The 15,712-nt window shown below is 43.4% G+C and overlaps 1 protein-coding gene across 1 annotated transcript; it reads right to left on the bottom strand.

The window, feature by feature from the left end:
* Positions 1–4,479: 4,479 nt before the first annotated feature.
* DUSP11 (dual specificity phosphatase 11) lies at positions 4,480–14,685 on the bottom strand. Its single transcript, XM_061593000.1, has 10 exons — positions 14,459–14,685; positions 12,894–12,969; positions 12,061–12,192; positions 11,113–11,236; positions 10,456–10,516; positions 9,942–9,988; positions 8,870–8,945; positions 7,519–7,647; positions 6,902–6,946; positions 4,480–5,815 (listed from the first exon to the last, which is right to left on the bottom strand). The coding sequence occupies exons 1-10, from the start codon at positions 14,488–14,490 to the stop codon at positions 5,560–5,562; spliced, it is 978 nt and encodes a 325-aa protein (XP_061448984.1). The 5' UTR covers positions 14,491–14,685; the 3' UTR covers positions 4,480–5,559.
* Positions 14,686–15,712: the final 1,027 nt, after the last annotated feature.

The raw sequence follows: 15,712 nt of genomic DNA, 5'->3' as shown, positions 1-15,712 counted from the left end.
ATTGGCAAGTGGTTAAAGAACAGGAAACTGTGTAAGAATAAATGGACAGTTTTCACAATGGAAGGACGTAACAAGTGGGGTCTCTAAAGGTCCTGTAACCAGTACTTTTAATAAAATGGTTTAGAGTTAGGAGTGAGCAGTAAGGTGACAAAGTTTGCTGATGACACCAAATTATTCAAGACAGTTTTCAAAAAAGAATTGCAAAAACTTGCAGGAAGATCTCTCCAAACTGGGTGAAGGAGTAATAAAATGACAAATGTGGTTAAGTATAAAATGATGCACATTGGGGCACCCCCCCCGACTTTAACAACAGGATCTGACCTGGCCATGACTGACCTGGAAAAAGATCTTGATGGTGGTGAACTCAATTAAACAATCAACGCAGTGTGCAGAATCTGAAAAAGGCAAATTCCTTGTAAGCTGTAATTAGGAAAGGGAGCAAAAATGAAACTTTCCAGTATCAGAATGCCATTATACACACCTATGGTGCAACTACACGTTGAATACTGTGTACAGTTCTCATCACACCACCTCAAAAAGGCCCACAGTGAATTGTTTGCAAGGCACTTTGAGGGTAAAGTTGCTCACTTCAGTAGCAAACTTGATGCCCTAATCCATATCTACTGTAGTCCCCAGTGAGGTGTCCAGTGCAACGTCTGCTGCAACTTCTTGGGATTAGTTTCAGTTGATGCAGCCTGATGACGTGGACAAGGTGATTGCGATGATGCGGCCAGCAACATGCCTTCTTGGCTTATTAAAGTTTGGCAAGGGGGATTGACCAAGTGGATCCAGGGTGTGGTCACCATGCGGCTGCAGGATGGAGTTGAGTGGTTCCAGCCACCCTGAAAGAGGTGGTAATCCAACCACTCCTGAAAAAGCCCACCCTGGACCCATTTGTGACAACTACCACCTGGTTGCAAATACCCCCTTTTTAGGGAAGGTGATCAAGACGATTGTGGCGTAGCAATTGCAAGTACTTTAGGATGAAACAGATTATCTTGACCCATTCCAGTCTGCTTTCAGGCCTGGTTATGGGGCTGAATCGGCCTTGGTCGCCCTGATGGATGACCTTTATCGGGAGGACTGGGGAGTGCGACCCAGTTATTCTTACTTGATCCCTCAGCAGCTTTTGATACAATAGACCATGGTATCCTCCTGAGCCTACTTGGTGAGATGGGTATTGGAGGCACTGTTTTACAGTGGTTCCGATCCTATCTCCAAGGTTGTTTTCAGAGAATAGCATTGGGTGACTGTCTTTTGGCCCCCTGGCACTTGTGCTGTGGGGTGCTGCAGGGAACCATCTTGTCCCCCATGCTGTTTAACATCTATATGAAGCCCTTGGAAGCGGTTATCAGATTTGGGACAAGGTGTCAGCAGTACGCTGATGATACCCAGCTGTATTTCTCTGTATCATCTGAATCAGGAGAGGCAGCGTAAGCCCTGGACCGCTGCCTGGACTCGGTAGTGGGCTTGATAAGGGCCAATAAACTGAGGCTGAATCCTAGCAAGATGGGAGCACTGTGGGTTGGTAGTTCCCGAGTTCAGATGATTGGTCACTTGCTTGCTTTGGATGGGGTCGTACTCCCTCTGCAAGAGCAGGTCCGTAGTCTGGGGGTGCTCCTGGATCCATCTTTGCCACTAGAGGCCCAGGTGACTCCAGTGGCTAGGAGTGCCTTCTACCAGCTTTGGCTGGTAAGACAACTGCAGCCATTTCTGGACTGGGATAGCCTGACCACTGTTGTCCATGCATAGGTAACTTCCAGGCTGCATTACTGTAATGTTCTCTAAGTGGGGCTGCCATTGAGGTTGGTCTGGAAGCTGGAGCTGGTGCAAAATGCAGCGGCAAGACTGCTCACTGGAGCAGGGTATCGCCAACATGTCACCCTGCTACTGAATGAATTGCACTGGCTGCCTATTTGCTACTGGGCTAAGTTCAAGGTGCTGATTTTGGTATACAAAGCCCTATACAGCTTGGGACCAGGATACCTGAAAGACCGTCTTACCCATTATATATCTACTGTACTCTGCAGGTGAGGGCCTCCTACAGATACCATCTTATCAGGAGGTCCATTCCGCACAACATAGGAAATGGACCTTTAGTGTATTGGCACCTACCCTTTGGAATTCTCTCCCGTTAAATATTAGACAGGCGCCATCTCTGTTATCTTTCTGGCGCCTACTGAAGACTTTCCACTTTCAACAAGCCTTTTAAGTAGAGACCTTATCCCAGTCTGCATCTCATCATCATTGCTTTTTAAGATGTTTTTAAAGCTTTTTTAAAAAGATGTTTTAAAAGATGCTTTGTTTTAATATATTTTAAAGTCTGCTTTTTAAGATGTTTTAGAGTATTTTTGATTTTTGTTTCTGCCCCAAGGCTTCTCCTGAGAGAAAGGGCAGGATATAATTTTAATATTAATAATATTGTAGAGCTGGAAAAGGTCAGAAAAGGACAGCCAAAATTATCAGGGAGATGGAGCAACTTCCCTATGTGAAATGGTTATGTTTGGGGCTTTTTAGTTTAGAAAAGGGTGATTAAAATGGGCACGAGGGAGAGACAAGTTAAAAATTTATAAAAGTATGCATATAGCGTGGAGAAAGTTGACATAATTTTTTCTCCTTCTTCTATATTAGAACTTGGAGTCATCCAATGAAACTCAGTGGTGGGAGTACATCTTCCAGAATACGTAGGGATGGTTACCACCTTAGCTTTGAAAGGGAATTAGTTGTATCCTCCATGAATTTGCCTATTATTTATTTAGAATATTTTTATTCCACTTTATAGCCTCAAAGGCCTCTCACAGCAGCTTACAGCAGATTTGCACAATACAATTACATTGAAGGGTAGTGTCAGGAACAGATATAATATCCCATCCATATGCTGTCAGAATTATCTAAGCAGCATTTCCTGTCCTCATTCCTGAGCCTCCCTAGTAGCACCAGGTGATATGCCCACCAAGAGCTCATTCAGCCCCTGATGGAGGCATGTCTTCCCTTGCTGTCAGTGCCTACTAGTCAAGATGTCCTACTTCCAGGATCAGAGGCACCATGCTCCTCACAACCAGTTGGTGGAAAACAGTTGTCTTGCTCCCACCTCCTGCATAGGAAGCTGCTTTGTACCAAAGTCAGACCACCGGACTATCTAGCTCAGTAGACAGCTACTTACTGTCTACGCCGACTAGCAGAAGCTGTCCAGGGTTTCAGGCAAGGAACATTCCCAGCCAACTTGGAGATGCCAAAGCCTGAACCTGGAACCATCTGCACGCAAAGCAGAATCTCCATCACTAAGCCATAAGCCGTGGGATCTGGTTAGCCTGTAGAGGAAACAGGACACTGGAACAGATCAGCCTTTGATCTGATTGAACAGAGCTGTTATGTTCATTTAAAAAAAATAAAATTCATTTTTAAAACGCTAATGATTTCAGGGTCAAAAGTGAAGCTACTATCAAGCCTGCTTTTTCTATGACGGGGAAAAAAAAGAGTATTTTTCTAAGGTCAGGCATGAGACACTGTAGTTCAGATATTCTGTTTATTATCAGGGGTGGGAAACCTTTGCCCTGCAGGCTTAATTAGGCCTGGGACAAGTTTGGTCCACTGAGTCATTTTCCCCAAAGCACACCCGACATCTTCTGTAACATCCGTTGTGGGGCAGGTAAGGACACTGCTTCCAAAGGAACAATTGGGAACTTAAAGTGAGATCATGATTGTTTGTTTGCAAGCAGAGCTCGCAGACTGGATCAATCAACTAATTGGCACTAACAGAGAGCCACACAGGGATTGGCTGCCCTAGGAAGTTCCCCCATCAGGAACTTCCTTGTGAAGAGAAGTGGGGAGAGGTAACCATCAGCAAAACCCTTTGAAGGCATGCTTTCATTGGTAATGCACCTTCAAAGGGACTCAGCTGATCAGCGGTTACAGAGACCCTATTTAGTTGTCAGCTGATGTAGACACATGCAGAAAAAAGTGTACTTGTGGGATGCACACCTGTGTCACAGAAGGGATCTTAGGAGGTGCTCCCTCCCATGAAAGTGAGAAAAAAGAAAATAAAGGGGAATGCCTCTAAGATGGTCCAGTGTGGCATAGTGGTTAAGGTGTTGGACTATGACCTGGGAGACCAGGGTTCAAATCCCCACATAGCCATGAAGCTCACTGGGTGACCCTGGGCCAGTCACTGCCTCTCAGTCTCAGAGGGAGGCAATGGTAAACCCCCTCTGAATACACTTACCATGAAAACCCTATTCATAGGGTCGTCATAAGTCGGGATCGACTTGAAGGCAGTTCATTTCATTTTTCATGTAGAAAAATTAAAAATTAATGATTCATCTAAAACATTTAATCGGTAAGTTAAATGCTGCAGCTCTGCAACTTACCAAGAATTCACCAAAAAAAGGCAGTCTAGTCCAGCCTTATATCCAGAGGGCCCCAGGCTGGCCTAGAAACAGACTTTTTGCCCACAGTGCACACATAATGCTGAGGCATACATATTGTACTTATTTTTTAATTTTCATATTTATATAAATTGTTTACTCCCAGTCACAGTTGACAGACACAGACTATAGATTGCAGGTGAATCTTTGTTTCAGAATCAGGTTCTGGATTTCCATGCCCATCTCCCCACACTAAAACTAGTGGGAAGTTTTCCTATGTAAGCTTCATTAAAAAAAACCCTGTTCATTTCAGCTGGGCTCACGTAGGAGCTCCATAAGCAAACTGTTCCACACTGTTGTTCTTCATTGACAGCCAACAGCTGCCAACCACCATGCTTCATGGCAGGGCAACTTCTACAGCTTTCTACCTTGCATACAGTCCAAGACCACAAGCAGAGAACAGGAATGATACCATGTCTCTGAAATATCAACTCCAACAGACCAAGGCAAATGAGGCACGCTCTATGTTACAACAGATGGCAAATAAATAAATAAATTGCAAAATAAGCCAAAATCCTAAACCTAGTAATTATCATTACAGAGTAGAACTGCTTCCACACAGTCCAGTCCCACACTGTTTCAGTTACATATGGAATCACGTTATGAATGGTACAATTAACATCAGTCACTCCTGTGGAACTGGACCGCCTGGAGAGTGTTTCCAGGTTGCAGAGGCAACAGGAATTAGCTCCAGGAATCTAGTTGGGCACTGGAGTCCAACTGATATATGAGGCAGAAACCCATTACAAAAGGAGCAAGCCCAGTTCCTTGCTGGGGACATGTCAGTACATTGTATTCAACTGTAGCAGAGGAAAGTAATCTTTATTTAACACAAATTTTAAGATCAGCGTGCTAACATCTGTAGAAGAAGCTTCTGTAATAGGGAGGCTTTTATGTTCCAAACATGACTTAATAAAACACATTTCAAGAGGCCAGCCAATACGCACTTCTTAAATTAACGGCTGGAATGGCTACATCTTGTTTGTAAGCAATCACAAAAATAAAACTACATAGCAATGATGTAAAGTAACCTGCTGGTCCTCATCTGCTGAATAAATTGCAAGCCAAGAATGGATTTCTGTTCATTAGTATGAGATTGTGTGTCTTGTCAATTATTTTTCTAGCAATAAAGATTTCAACGGGGTTGTCTACTGATTTTATACCTTCCTTGTTGCTGTAAATAAGGATGATTTTGCACTGGCAAATATGGCCCTTCACGTCCTTGCAACTGTTGCTGGTAAGAAGAATAGCACAGCCCATGGTTGGGTCTAATAGCATAATCCGATCTTTGCTGGAAGGCATCAGCTGCAGGGGGGTACCAAGGACTGTAAACAGGCTGACTGTTGTCATAACAAGTGATGAAGTTTTGGTTTTGGGCACAATTGGGTTTTCTGAAAGAGAAGGCACAAGATTTCATAGCAGAGGTAAGTGGTATGAAAGAGCTTGCACTGTAACCCTTCAGTCCATGCTGCAACTAGAGCCCTCCAATTTGGCTTCTTAAACTTCTGTTATTGACAGGGCACATTTCACCAGGTGAGCCCAGTGCAGAATGCCCGGGCCGAGAGAGGGGAGCAGCACTAAAGCAGACAAGAACATTGCTTTTAACTGTAAACTGGTTCAGGCAAGTGCTTCACAAACCAATGCTGAATGGAAAGAAAAGCTAGTTGCTAGTCTTAAAGGTGCTGCAAGACTGTTATGGCTACTCTCTGGAACTGGTTGCTAGGAGGAGCCACTCATAATCAGTGACCAATCTCAGGTGCATTTACCCCAGACCGACTGTTCTTCAGCACCACCAATGAAATACCTGGGGGAAAGCTGTACTTGTGCAAATAAAAGATCACCACTTGTAGGAAAGGAGCCTGCTTTATTCCAGCAAGAAGCAGCTATTGTTGGCACAACAGCTCAGTTTTCATTATCTTGCAGTACTTTGCATTTCTATTAATCAGCACAGCAGATATGAAGATGGTAGTCAGTTGATATATTGCACTTCATCATTAATAACTGGAATTTGGATCAAACACCAATTTAGGCAATGCAGTGTGTATTCTGGACATCCTGCAGTTCTACAAAATGAGCACAAAATCTGGCATTTCATGCAAAACTCTGGATCTTTCACCTTTATGTTTAAATTGTGTTCTTAGGCCTCATGGCTGCAGAGAAAAAATGGTTAATGTCTGGGAAGGCTCAACAGCCAGAGGATGGCTGGGCAGTACTTATTACTCCAGGAGCCATCTGATCCCGTGCCTCTCGCACAGGTCTTTACAAAAATTCTAAGAAACCCTTCTTTAGAGAGAGCTTATGCAAAAACAGGTTGACATATCTAGAGTTCATTTGGATACTTCATTCTGAGAATGAATATGGGATCTTTTGTTTTGTAGAACATATAACAGCCCTTGATTAGACATACCCTCCATAAGAGAGATAAACGCCAGATAAGTTATGTGTTCAAAAGTTCCCAGGAATCCCCAGCCATTTACCTGTGGGAGTTTTGTCCACCCCTTCCTCGCCTAGGTGGGAAGCGCCTGCAAGAGAAAGAATGAAAAAGGCTACGAGAACTGTGGTACTCAAGTGCCTTAGCCTTTGAACAAAGTCTCCTTCAGCATTCTTGCAAGGCAAATCTGGCTTTGATCTCATTACTCAGGAGCTGAAGAGATGGTTCCTCATCAAGTGTGGACTTACAACCATAGATATAAATATAGTGTGGCAGCACCTGTACTTTGGAACTCCCTGCCTGACATTAGGCAGGCGTCATCACTGAATTCTTTCAGACACCTGCTAAAAATGTTTCTGTTTCGCTAGGCCTATTCAGACACATGCTTTGGTTACATGTTTTAGGAGTGTTTAGATGTTTTTAATAGTTTAAAATGCTTTAAATATGTTTTTTGTATTTTTGTTGCAGATGTGTTTGCTGCCCTGGGTGCCTTTGTGAGGAAGGGTGGGATATTAATTTAACAAATCAATATGGCAGAATTCAATCATTTCCTCCCCACAAGGAAGAGATCTCCCTGGCAGTAGTAGGGTGGCCCTATTCTATCCATAAAGCTCCATTTTCACTTGAGTAAACTGGATGTCTAGAAAGAAAGAGAAATGAGACCTTGGTGCTTCCAATGGAAATGGCTGCAAATGTTGTGGGCTGTATGCAGAAGCTTGAAATCCAGGATGGAGGACAGGGCCAAAGTGTTCTTTCATCCAACCGGTTCCTGAAGCAGCCATACGATGATTCCTTTAAAATTTATTTTTATTTTAGTAGTTAGGAAAGCAGAATTAATTTCAAAAGAGCACAGAAGAAATAACCACTAATACATTTCCAGCTGGAATGAGGCTACAAGTGGGATCTACAACAAACGTCACAGGGTGGAGTGCTTCTGTTCAGTGCTTGAGCAAGGAAGACATGCCTACTGACAGGATACTCCATTCCATTCCCCTTCCCCACTCAGAATTCTACCACTGAGCATGCTCAGTCCTTATTGGGCTGTTCTGAATCATCACCCCACCTAGGGATTTTCCCCCATGACAGTTTTTTGTACTCCTGCAAACCCCGGGGTTCTCCAAAACCTGCAGATACCTTTAAATGATACCATTTTCACTATTTAAGGTCCAGCACTCAGAGAATTTTACCACAAGACTATTAGTGGTGTGAAATTCTGAAAGAAGATCTCTAAAACAGTTATACAGAAATAAGAATTTGCTTGTTTCAAACTTGACAAGTTTATGAAGGATGACTGTTTCACATATTTATAAAACTGAGAACCTGCTTTTCATCATAAGGTCACAGGGCAAGTTACAACAATGCCTAAAACAAACAAAAAACACAGTAAAATATCAGCAGTCCTCAATGTCAAAGGGCCTTTAGGTGCCAGTCTGTTTTGGGATCAGGAAGATTTTAAAGGTGTTTATGTAGATATTAGAGAGTGGGGAGTGTACTTCTTTCCTCTGGCCATTGGGTATGCACCCCTTTTGTCTTCCTCTACAGTATACCTGCAAAAATTAGCTACATCTATTCTCTCTGTTACAAATACCTGGTTCTTTCCTACTCCATGTCTATAGCACAAGACAAGAGGGATGATTAATCTGCAAGGGAGTTACTGTATACAGCATCCAATCTCAGGGCCTGCAGGGGCTTGGATGTGAGGGTCCTACAGTCCTAGTACTTCCTGGAATAGATACTCTGCCCTGATAGGAGAATTTATTTATTTGTTTAGCACCATCAGATGCACATGGCACTGTAGATAAAACAAAATAAAAACAAATCCTTGCCCCAAAAGGCATACAATCTAATAAAATAAAATAAGGACAACAAAAAGGGAGGGGGAACAAGTAAAGGACAGGACAAATTTGTGGGTGATGCTACAACAGAACCCTTTTTTGCAACTAATTCCTGCTTCTTCCAAGCAAAGACAATACCACTAAACCCATAAAGCAAGCAGAACAGAAAAAATAGTTACCTTCTACCAGTTCTTCTCCTAAGATCTTCTATGTAGTTCCTCCTTTCTATAGAGTGCCCTCTGCATCTGTTAAACACTGAGAGAGAGAGAGCTTTGCACTACGTATGCATATTTACTTGGAAGTAAACCCCACGTGCACAGGATTAGGCCGGAAAAGTTATTTCTAAAACACTCCTTCCGTTAAAATGCTTGAAGCAGCATCAGCATCACACCAGGCTACTACTTGCCAGTATTCAAACATTTACGGAAAGTTCAAAGTGTCTTACATCCACAAAAGCTGCAGCTTTCAAAGTGGATTCCAGGGAGACCAGTGATTCCCCAATGAAACAATCGGTAATAGGCAGCTGTCACTAACAATTTTCTCTTGCGTTGGGCACACACAAAGGAGTGTTGGGTCTGTGGTTCTAGGTGCATTCTAGATTTGGTCAGGGTGATAGGACTCCCAACTGACCTAGAAAGCACCCTTCTATACCCAGGAACATGTCCTGAATCCTCTGCTGCTGAGGTTCTGGAGGAAATGTATAGCAGTTCCTTGGTACATGAGTAGATTTAGAAAGGGTTTTCTGAAAGTAGAAATTCTAAGAAGTATTGTATCATTGTAATCCCTCTAACAACCAGATATTCCTATACTGCAGATTGGAAAAGCAGAGGTAGGGAGATGCACTGAGAGAAACGTGGTTTGCATCAGGCTGTATACTGAGTTATGGCTGAAAAGAAACCTGACTTCTCAGTTTGCCCAGCCAGTCATTACACTACACTACCTCTCAACCCTTGCTTAAAATGGCACAATGCTCATTTGTAACAAGAAAAATAAAGGGTAACATGAGAAAGAACTTATGGCAGACTTGGAAAGAGTGTACTAGTCGCTACCAGCACATCTGTTTAAATCGGTGCAATACAAATTCTACACATGCCCTTCCAGTAGTGTCTCAAGGCCAAGAGAAGTCTTGTGGGTATCTAAGCCCTAATTTAAAACAGAATTGTGCCAAATCAAATCAGTTTCTATTCTGAAGTTAATGGGGGAAAAGCAATCAAGTGCCCAAACGCTGCGCAAAAAGGATGCAATGCTTACATTCTATTGCCATGTTTGGATCCATTCCTTCGACATCAATTAGGTACCTTAAGACAACAGCAAGACAATAGTTGATTTGAAGAAGGCAGGCTATATTTTTAAAAAATGACATCCCTGTATTTCTCTGGAAATACTAGGTAATAAATACCTGTTCACAGATTACTTTGTTGGACCAGCAGAGAATACCAAAATTTTATATTCTAACTGCTTAATGCTGATATTTCTCCTCTTAAATATTAAACCACAGGAAAATAATGAGGTTGCTGGTGTGGCCCACCTTAGTCTAACTATGATCCAGTTTTAGGTCACAACCCACCAGTTCAAAAAACTACTGCAAGCAAGACACCCCTTTTATATAAATATGTACACAAATAGAGACTTTCACCTAGGAAAAGGGTCTACTGAATTTACATCAAAACAGGAACACTTGTGTGAGATATTCAATTATTCTTTTTCTGTGTGTGCCAACTATCAACCAGACTGCCGAGCAGTATTTGTTTCAAGAGCAACTTACCTGCAAACAAGGTAACCAGTTCGATTTAAGCCATGTGTGCAATGAACTCCAATAAGCTTGTCTAGGAAAATAGGAAGTGCAAATAGAGGTTTTACAAATGCGCAGTTGCAGAGGCAACTTTATTCTTTATCAAATTGCTTGTTCGACAATGCCGATAAAACTGACATTCTCTACAATTGTTTGGAGACAGTGATATTTATGACCAAGCATTAGCCTGTTTATAAAACATTATTCTGTGCAATGCCCAAGCTTAGCAATCATGAATTTGCTCCTGAAAAAGCAAATTCATGCAAACCTTCGCTGTGCACTAGAAGGCAGAAAGAGCACCCCAGTGCATGTACCCATACAGAACAGCAACTTAGCTTCTAGTTTGGCTGCCAAGGGTGGATTGACATGTTCCAAGAAAAAATTACCCTTCTCTCCCATTCGTCCCACCCCAATATCCATTATTAGACTGTAAGTCAATCAGGGCAGGAACCTGCCTACTTAACATAAAGTACATGGGATGGCATTGCAAACCCAGCCAACTAGTCAAAACATCATGGAAAAACACCTACCAAACGACAATCAACAAGAAAATGGAATACAGCACTAATGACTACATTAATAATTGTTATGCTTAGAAATGCCAATTTCAAGCCATCAGATCATGCCCACCGTTATGTTGGTTCTCCATCAGGAACTTTTTCACAGCACTTTTGAATTTAAACACTGTGTCCTTGTTTGGCACTTCATGACCAACTGTTACAATCTTACAGTACTGCAACATGTCTGGCAGCTCCTGCAAGAATGTGCAAAACACAAACAGTTGTAATAAACATCTAACAAGCCAACTACAGACTATTCCCAGGTTTAAACGCAGAGGAAATTAAAAAGTCGTGACGCATCTGCTTGCTTGCAAGCCTCGCTTTCTCCCTAGACAGCTCAGAATGGGATTCCATCTTCCTCCTAGCCTGACTGAACACTCAAACCCAACCAACACGCCTGGAATTCTTCCCTGGGTCTCAATAGAAACCACACCCTTTTGATACTCTTTGCCTAGCCCTGCCCTCTACCCTAAAGCAGAGGTGGGGAAACTTTTTGGCTCACTGTGGGCCAACTCGGACAAGTGAGTGGTCCTGCCCACCTGTTGAAATTAGCCTGCAAAGTAGATAGAGACCAAGGGGGCTGAACTCAATCTTGCTTTCTGCAGGATGTCACAAATGTGTGGGGTGGCCAGGCTGGCCAAATTTGGCCTGTGGGGTGGAGGTTCCCCACACCTGCCCTAAAGCCAACAGCCTTCTTCTGTAGGCCAGTTACAGAATCATGTAATGCTCTTGCAGGTCTGCAGACTATCTGGTCAAATCACACGATACTCTTATATGTCGGTACTCACATGACTGCATCATACAAATGTAACCAGGACCTTCTTGCCTTTTAAAGCCACCTAGAAAGCAACTACTACATGCAGAAAAGCAAACTTAATTTCTTCAAAGCTTCCTTCACATTCTTAGCAAAACAGATTTTCAACAAGTAAGTTCTAATTCTAACCAGTACTTCCACATTTAGAAAGCTGCAAAAGACAGCATCTACCCCTTTCAGGTAAGTTTGGTAAAATGAACTTACCTCTGGCTCATAATAGCGAGTGGTATACGTCAAATCAATAATCAAGCCAAGTTCTTCATTCTGTTCTCTAACTTGACTAATAAGGTCTAATGGAGAAAACCGTTCATTTGGGGCAAGTCTCCATTCAAATGTCTGGAAAAAAATTAGATTATTCAACCAACAGTTCTAGATTGCTTCTAAATTCTTAGGAAGGTATCTAACAAGGTAGTTTCCATTAGCACAAGGATTTCTCTCTATGCAGCAAAAGTTCCCTTCCCTCCCCTCTCCTCTTCCCACATCCCCACCAAGTCTGCTCCAGAGGGTATGGGGAACCTCAAAGCAAATTTAGGGGGGCATGGGAGAGAGAGGAGCAGAACAAGGAAGTGCCACTACACAGACAGAAGTCCTTGCACAAATCGAACCACTGGCTTAGATACTGTCCCTAAACACCTTGATTATACCAAAAGCAGAGTACAACTGTCTTTGCATAATCTTGTATCACTTGAGTTCAGCACAGTCAGAAATATAAACAAAGAAATATTAAAAGTATTACTATACCCAAAATCTTACACTGGGTTGAAACAACCCAGAAATAAAGATAATAATGATCTCTACTGACCTTTAAAAATAATCAGTCTGATCATTCATAAGGGCTGGGATGTTCATTCTAGCAGATGGGAACTGGCCAGGTTAGCGAAGCTACCTTACTCCCATAAATACAAGCTTATCCGCTAACCTCGCACAAATGAAACTATGCAATCTCAACTATAGCACAAAACTGATCAGGAGTAACCAAGAGAGACCTCATATCTGCCTAACACAGAACCACTCAAAAAACTACAAGCATTACCTACCTTCTTAAGAGGAACTTTAAAAGCAATAAATCGTGTTCCATGTATTCTCTTTCCAAGTGGTACATATTGTGTCCATCTAGAAGAGAGATCTTACAGTTTACTGCTTCTGTACAAATATGATTGAAACTACAATGAGGGAGGTACAATTTAATAAAACTGGAGAAGGATCTCTATGAATCAGACTCGCATGGCCTCAGAGTGAAAGGTAGGTAGACTATGAACTACATTTTCTGTATGCGCACTGATTTTATCATGCTGTAGATATTCTCAGCCAAGGAAGTGTTAGAAAGCATGCAAAAAACCCCAATTTGATATAGAAATTGTGACATACAAACATTCTACAAGTAAAGGAATGGCAGTGATAAAGAAAACTAACTTAAGAGCCATAGTTCAGTGGTAGAGCATCTACCTTGCAGACATACAGTTCCAGGTTCAATCCCAGCCATCTCTAGGTAGGGCTGGGAAAGGCTCCCATCTGAGACCCTGGAGAGCCACTGCCAGTCTGTGTAGGCAATTCTGAACTAGATAGACCAATGGTCTGACTCAGAACAAGGCACTGTACAGTGTTCCAGTTTATTGAAGTTCCCATCCCTTACAGCCATAAAGTTTAGAATGGCTAATTGCGATTTTAATAGCTGTTATGCAACCTAAATATCCCCATTCAAAAAAGAACCCAACAGATAGTGTTTTATTTTTGGTTCTGATATATTTTTCAAATTATAAACAAACTTCAAGCATTTATTTTAAAGTGGGATAAAAAAACACTTAAAAATGTAAAAGCCTTTACACTGTACAGTATGTTCCTCAGAGCACGGACCTACCTCTTGGGGTTACGCTTCCCAAAACAGCATCTGAATGACAAATACATATACAAAAACTAGTTCCTAATTTATTCCACTGTACAGTGGGGGGAAAAACAGCATGCGATTAGGAACAATGCAGGTTTGATTCTCAAAGACAGGCCAAAGGCAGGGAGTAGATTTATTTTTGTTTTCTAGCATTTATATCTCACTTTTTCTCTATGATGGATAGAAAAGCAGATTTATCCTCTACCCAATGATTTCTCCCATTACAAGTGAATGACCCCCAATAAGAACGAATAGCAATATAAAGGGATGCAATTAGGAGCACGGTCTATGTGTGCACATCTCAGAGATGCACTACACTTCCCCGTCAGAGATGCGTAGAGTCACAGAGTTGGAAGGGGCCTATAAGGCCATCAAGTTCAACCTCCTGCTCAATGCAGGAATCCAAATTAAAGTATACCCATAAAATCAGAGTTGGAAGGGGCCTATAAAGCCATCGAGTCCAACCCCTTCCAATCCAGCAAGCAACATGCACGCCATCCTGCTCATAACAAGGCCACGTCACCAGCGTGTTTCCTGTTTAAAGTTTGTATTTATTACACTCGCAGCGTGCCATTATATGATGTTCCCACTAATGACCCATCCAAGGGGCTGACAGAGAAGGGGGGGTTGGGCACCACCTCCAAGGGGGTGGGTGGGAGGACTAGGCCGGAGGCCTCTCCTCCACTCCGCCCTCGCGGGCGGGCGGGCGTCGCTCACCTGTCCGGAACCCCATTTTTCTTCTTCCCCATGGCTCCGCGACCCCCTCTCCCCAGTGGCTGCCCAGAGGTTTCGCCGTCAGGCCTTGCCGAACGAGCCGCGCTGCTTCTGTTGTTGTCGCCGCTGCAACCCAGCCGCTTCCGGTTCCCACGCCCAACGTGTCGCAGAGCCGTGGCGCCTGCGTCATCACCGCGTGCCAGCAAGGAAGGCTTCTCTCTTGTCTAACTCCAGCATAGCGGCCACTACAGGCTAGTTGAGGAACTGCGCCCCACCCCACCCCTTCAGAAGTTCAATGCGCGAATGCTCCTAATGCGAGATCGGTAGTATAAGCCGCAAATTCAGAAGTGTAGGGTCTCTTCATGTTAGTCATGCCTTTCTCCGTTTTTTGCTGAGGGGTTGATAGCGAGATCCTTGTTGATGCCTTCTCCAACAAAAACGGACATCCCTAGCAGCCAATGAGCATGAAAGGGGAGAGTGTTAGCTACTGGGAAGACTCTTCTCAGTGGCTGACTTACCTCCTTTCATTCTGATTGGCTCCAATCAGCAGGAAAGGTTAAGGAAGCACGTTAGAAGATTCTTCTCAGTGGCTCACAGGTTGCTGGAGATACTGGGACCCTGCTCCTGAAAAAGTAAAGGGTCTAAGACACCCCCCCTAACCCTGAAGGACTGCGCCCATGTGCAGGATAAACTGCGGGAGAGAAATAAAACGTCTGTGAGAACCACGAGGCCAGTTGCCTTTCCGTTGTTGTTGGCTGCGCTTCTCTGCAGGGGAAGAGGGGGGGGCGCAGGCGCAAATCCCCGTCCCCCCATCATCCTCCTGGCTCAAGAAAACGAAGAGACCCCACGCATCCTTCTGCGAGGCCGCTTTCACACGTTGCATCTGAAATGGCAGATTTGCTTTTGCTTCTGCCCGGTGTCAGCCCTGGCCTCGCAGGGGATCTTTTCAACGCCAAAGAGTCACGTGCGAAAGGAAGAAAGAAAGAGTCCCCTGGGGGTCACCTGTTCGTGCCTTCGCCACGTGCCCACTTTACCCTCCCTTGGCACGGGGCCCATGCCTCCACCTTGCCCATCATCACGAGCAGCACCCTGGACAGCGCACGGAGCAGGCAGGCCGCGAGCGGCCACCTGCCCCCCCCACACACACAGTGGGAAGAGGGAGGCACTTCTCTTTAAATTACAGTATTCGTTTCTTTATTATTATTATTATTATTAATAATAATAATAATAAATTTAATAATAATAATAATAATGAAT

This window comes from Rhineura floridana, chromosome 12 (assembly GCF_030035675.1).
Source record: "Rhineura floridana isolate rRhiFlo1 chromosome 12, rRhiFlo1.hap2, whole genome shotgun sequence".
Taxonomy (NCBI): Eukaryota; Metazoa; Chordata; class Lepidosauria; order Squamata; family Rhineuridae; genus Rhineura; species Rhineura floridana.
This window is presented reverse-complemented; position numbering and strand designations above follow the sequence as displayed.